This window comes from Drosophila busckii, chromosome 2R (assembly GCF_011750605.1).
Source record: "Drosophila busckii strain San Diego stock center, stock number 13000-0081.31 chromosome 2R, ASM1175060v1, whole genome shotgun sequence".
Lineage (NCBI taxonomy): Eukaryota > Metazoa > Arthropoda > Insecta > Diptera > Drosophilidae > Drosophila > Drosophila busckii.
The window spans coordinates 14,445,095-14,447,953 of record NC_046605.1 but is presented as its reverse complement, the minus strand read 5'-3'; the positions used below and the strand labels follow the sequence as shown (position 1 = coordinate 14,447,953).

The 2,859-nt window shown below is 42.7% G+C and overlaps 1 protein-coding gene across 2 annotated transcripts; it reads right to left on the bottom strand.

The window, feature by feature from the left end:
• Window positions 1–1,068: 1,068 nt before the first annotated feature.
• On the bottom strand, window positions 1,069–2,257 carry LOC108595578 (protein crossbronx-like). Of its 2 annotated transcripts, none has more exons than XM_017980839.1 (3): window positions 2,094–2,257; window positions 1,258–2,046; window positions 1,069–1,203 (listed from the first exon to the last, which is right to left on the bottom strand). In XM_017980839.1, exon 2 carries the CDS (start codon window positions 2,030–2,032, stop codon window positions 1,262–1,264), a length of 771 nt encoding a protein of 256 aa, XP_017836328.1. In that variant the 5' UTR covers window positions 2,033–2,046; window positions 2,094–2,257; the 3' UTR covers window positions 1,069–1,203; window positions 1,258–1,261. The 2 variants fall into 2 exon arrangements, with proteins under 2 accessions (XP_017836328.1, XP_017836329.1); XM_017980840.1 differs by having other exon boundaries at window positions 1,258–2,037.
• Between the last annotated feature and the right edge of the window lie 602 nt (window positions 2,258–2,859).

The window sequence follows — 2,859 nt, the reverse complement described above, 5'->3', positions numbered from 1 at the left end:
TTTATGGTTTTTTAATTGAAGCTCAAAATTCATTTATTATACAAGCGCGCGCTGCCAGCCCACGCAGCAAGCGAACAACAATTTATTGCAACTTAATTATTAATGGTTACCCGTGCATATAATTAACAACAATGCGTGTTAATTTTTTAAGCAACGCCCACAAAAATGCAGCGAAGACAACACAAGTGACAAAATTTAATAAGCAATAATTTGAAAATAGCGCACACGCGCCAAAGCGGAAACGCCCACAACAAGTGGAGGTCATCTAATACATTGACCCACAAATATGGTTCAATATTTTCTATTTCCATATGTGTTGCTATCTAGGCATATAACTCATGTGCTGGCCGCAGCAATTAGTACAAACAAAACTAAAAAGGCTAGCATCAGTTGTAAATGGCCTAAAATATGGCACATTGCGCTCGCTCGTTCGCTCGCTCGCATGCATAATTTCATGAACGCTTTGGGGCATGCAACAACGGAGCGGCAACGGCAACGGCAAAGGCCGCAGCACAAAAGTGCAGTGATAAATCAAATTGTCACATTTTGTATACATTTTTGCGCACAGCTGACGACAGCTACGGCCAAGGCGAACTTTAAACATGCGTTGCAAGTGGCAAGCGGCAAGTCGTAAGGTTTTTTTTTTTAGTTTTCTGCCTGCTGCAATGAAGCGTAATTATTATTATTTTGATTATTGCACGTGAAAGATGACATTATTAACAGCATTAAGGCAAAGCACTGTGCAGCAGTGAAGTGCATTAAAAATTACACACGCGCAACAGGTTGTTGCCACATGTGCAACACTGCAAGAAAAGCTTACAAATTTAAATTTTGAATTCGAATTTAAACTGCAACTGCTAGCAGCAACACTGCTATCGATACCTATCGATTGCTGTTGGTTAAATCATTCAAATTCATTCAAATTGCTTCTTATATTCTGTTAATACGTTTATAAATCCAATTTATAATGCCATTTTGAATTCGAATTTAAACTGCAACTGCTAGCAGCAGCACTGCTATCGATACCTTTCGATTGCTGTTGGTTAATCATTCAAATTGTCACTTATATTCTGTTAATACGTTTATATTTCCAATTAGTTATTACTCATTTTCTATTAACAATTTAAAACGTCGCATAATTTAGTTTCCTACAGTTCCAGCAACTCCACAAAACATTGACGCCACAACTACAGCCAAGCCGCACTGCAATTGCAAAAATAATAGTTATTACATATTTGTTTCTGTTTCTAAGCTCACCTCGCTAATTCAAACTGCTGTCAGCCACATTTGTTTGCTGCTCTTCCAGCAGCAACTCTCGTGTCGACTCTATGCGTGCCACACACACTGAAGGCGACGCAGCTGACTGGCTGCGCAGCTGATACCAACTCTGGGACTTGAGGCGCTGTATCACTGGCTGATGGCGATCGGGCGTATAGCGCTCGAAGACTATATAGTGTGGATCTTTAATGGGCGGCGTATCGAACATGTGCTTGCAGCTCCAGGCAATGGATTTCTTGACGCGCTTGGAGTAGTCCACACGGCTCTTGCTAAGCAAGAGCAAGGCCTCCATATTGTTGACCTCGCTTAGCGCTATGGTCTGGCCATCGTTTGTTTGGCGCGTGCACACGCTGCCCTCGGGATCAGCGAATATAGCTTGTATATACTTGAGTATGTGCCAAATGTGATGCTCATCCTTGCGCCATGCGCTGAAAAGCGGCGTCAGATCCAGACTATGCGACAGCGGGCAGATGTGCGGATGATAGATATCCTTTTGGAATATGACGGTGGGCAGCGTCAGATCGTTGGGAAAATTCTCTGGCAGCAGAATGGAGAAGCGAAACGCGCTCTCCGCATACAGACCGCTGTGTATGAAGATCACACCGAACCAAAGCAAGCCGCTAAAATAGCTGGGTATCGCATAGATGCCACGCAGCTGCTCCTGCTCGATCAGCTGGTACTCAGCGAACACCCTATAGCCCTGTCTGATCAGAGCTATTGTCTTGTTGTTGGTTGATGTGGTCTCCAGACACATGGCAACTGCAAGGACTAGAAGAGTGAGAGATTAGAGTGCGCTTGGAGTGGCTGCAACTTACCAAAATTTTAGCTGCTAATGTAAAATTTTGACAAGATTTGATGGAACTTTGCGGAGTGTGCTGTTGAGTTGTGCGTGTGTGTGTGTGTATTGGTTTGAGCTGTAACTATTTGTAAACTGCTTAAGGAATTAATTCAAACATAGTTGACAGCAGTTGCCAAAGCAGCGAGATTTGTTTCAAGCGTTTAATTTAAATGCCAGCAAACAAGTGTTGCGCAATAAGCTTCGATACATTGATATCGATACATTTTCACAAGCTGTTCGCTCGATCGTCAGCAGCATTGAATGTTGCGCAACATGTTGCTAAGCTAATGAGCACTTAACGCTGTGTTGTTTGATTTGATCGACTAGCTTCAACTTTTTATAACAATGCATTATTTTCTTGCAGTGTAATTCAGCTAAACAACATTGTAGGCACTTACATTTATGTGGCATGTCAACTCGCAGCATACATGTGGAGAAACGGGAATTGCCCACTGGGACACAACGACGCAGCAAACGAAAGCAGACAAAACTATGTATGTCCAAGACAGCAAAAGCACCAGCAGCAGCAGCAGCAGCTGAATATAATAATAATAACTAAAACAAGCACGCGGGAAGGCCAACCGAGTGGACATTCGCTGCTGCTGCTGCTGCTGCTGCGGCAATCGCCAACTCGTATCTCATCCATATGTATGTAAGTACAAATGTATGCATGTGTGTGTATGCTCAGCGGTATATTCAATCATGTCAAGTGTAATAATTTTACGAATACTTGCCACAGATAC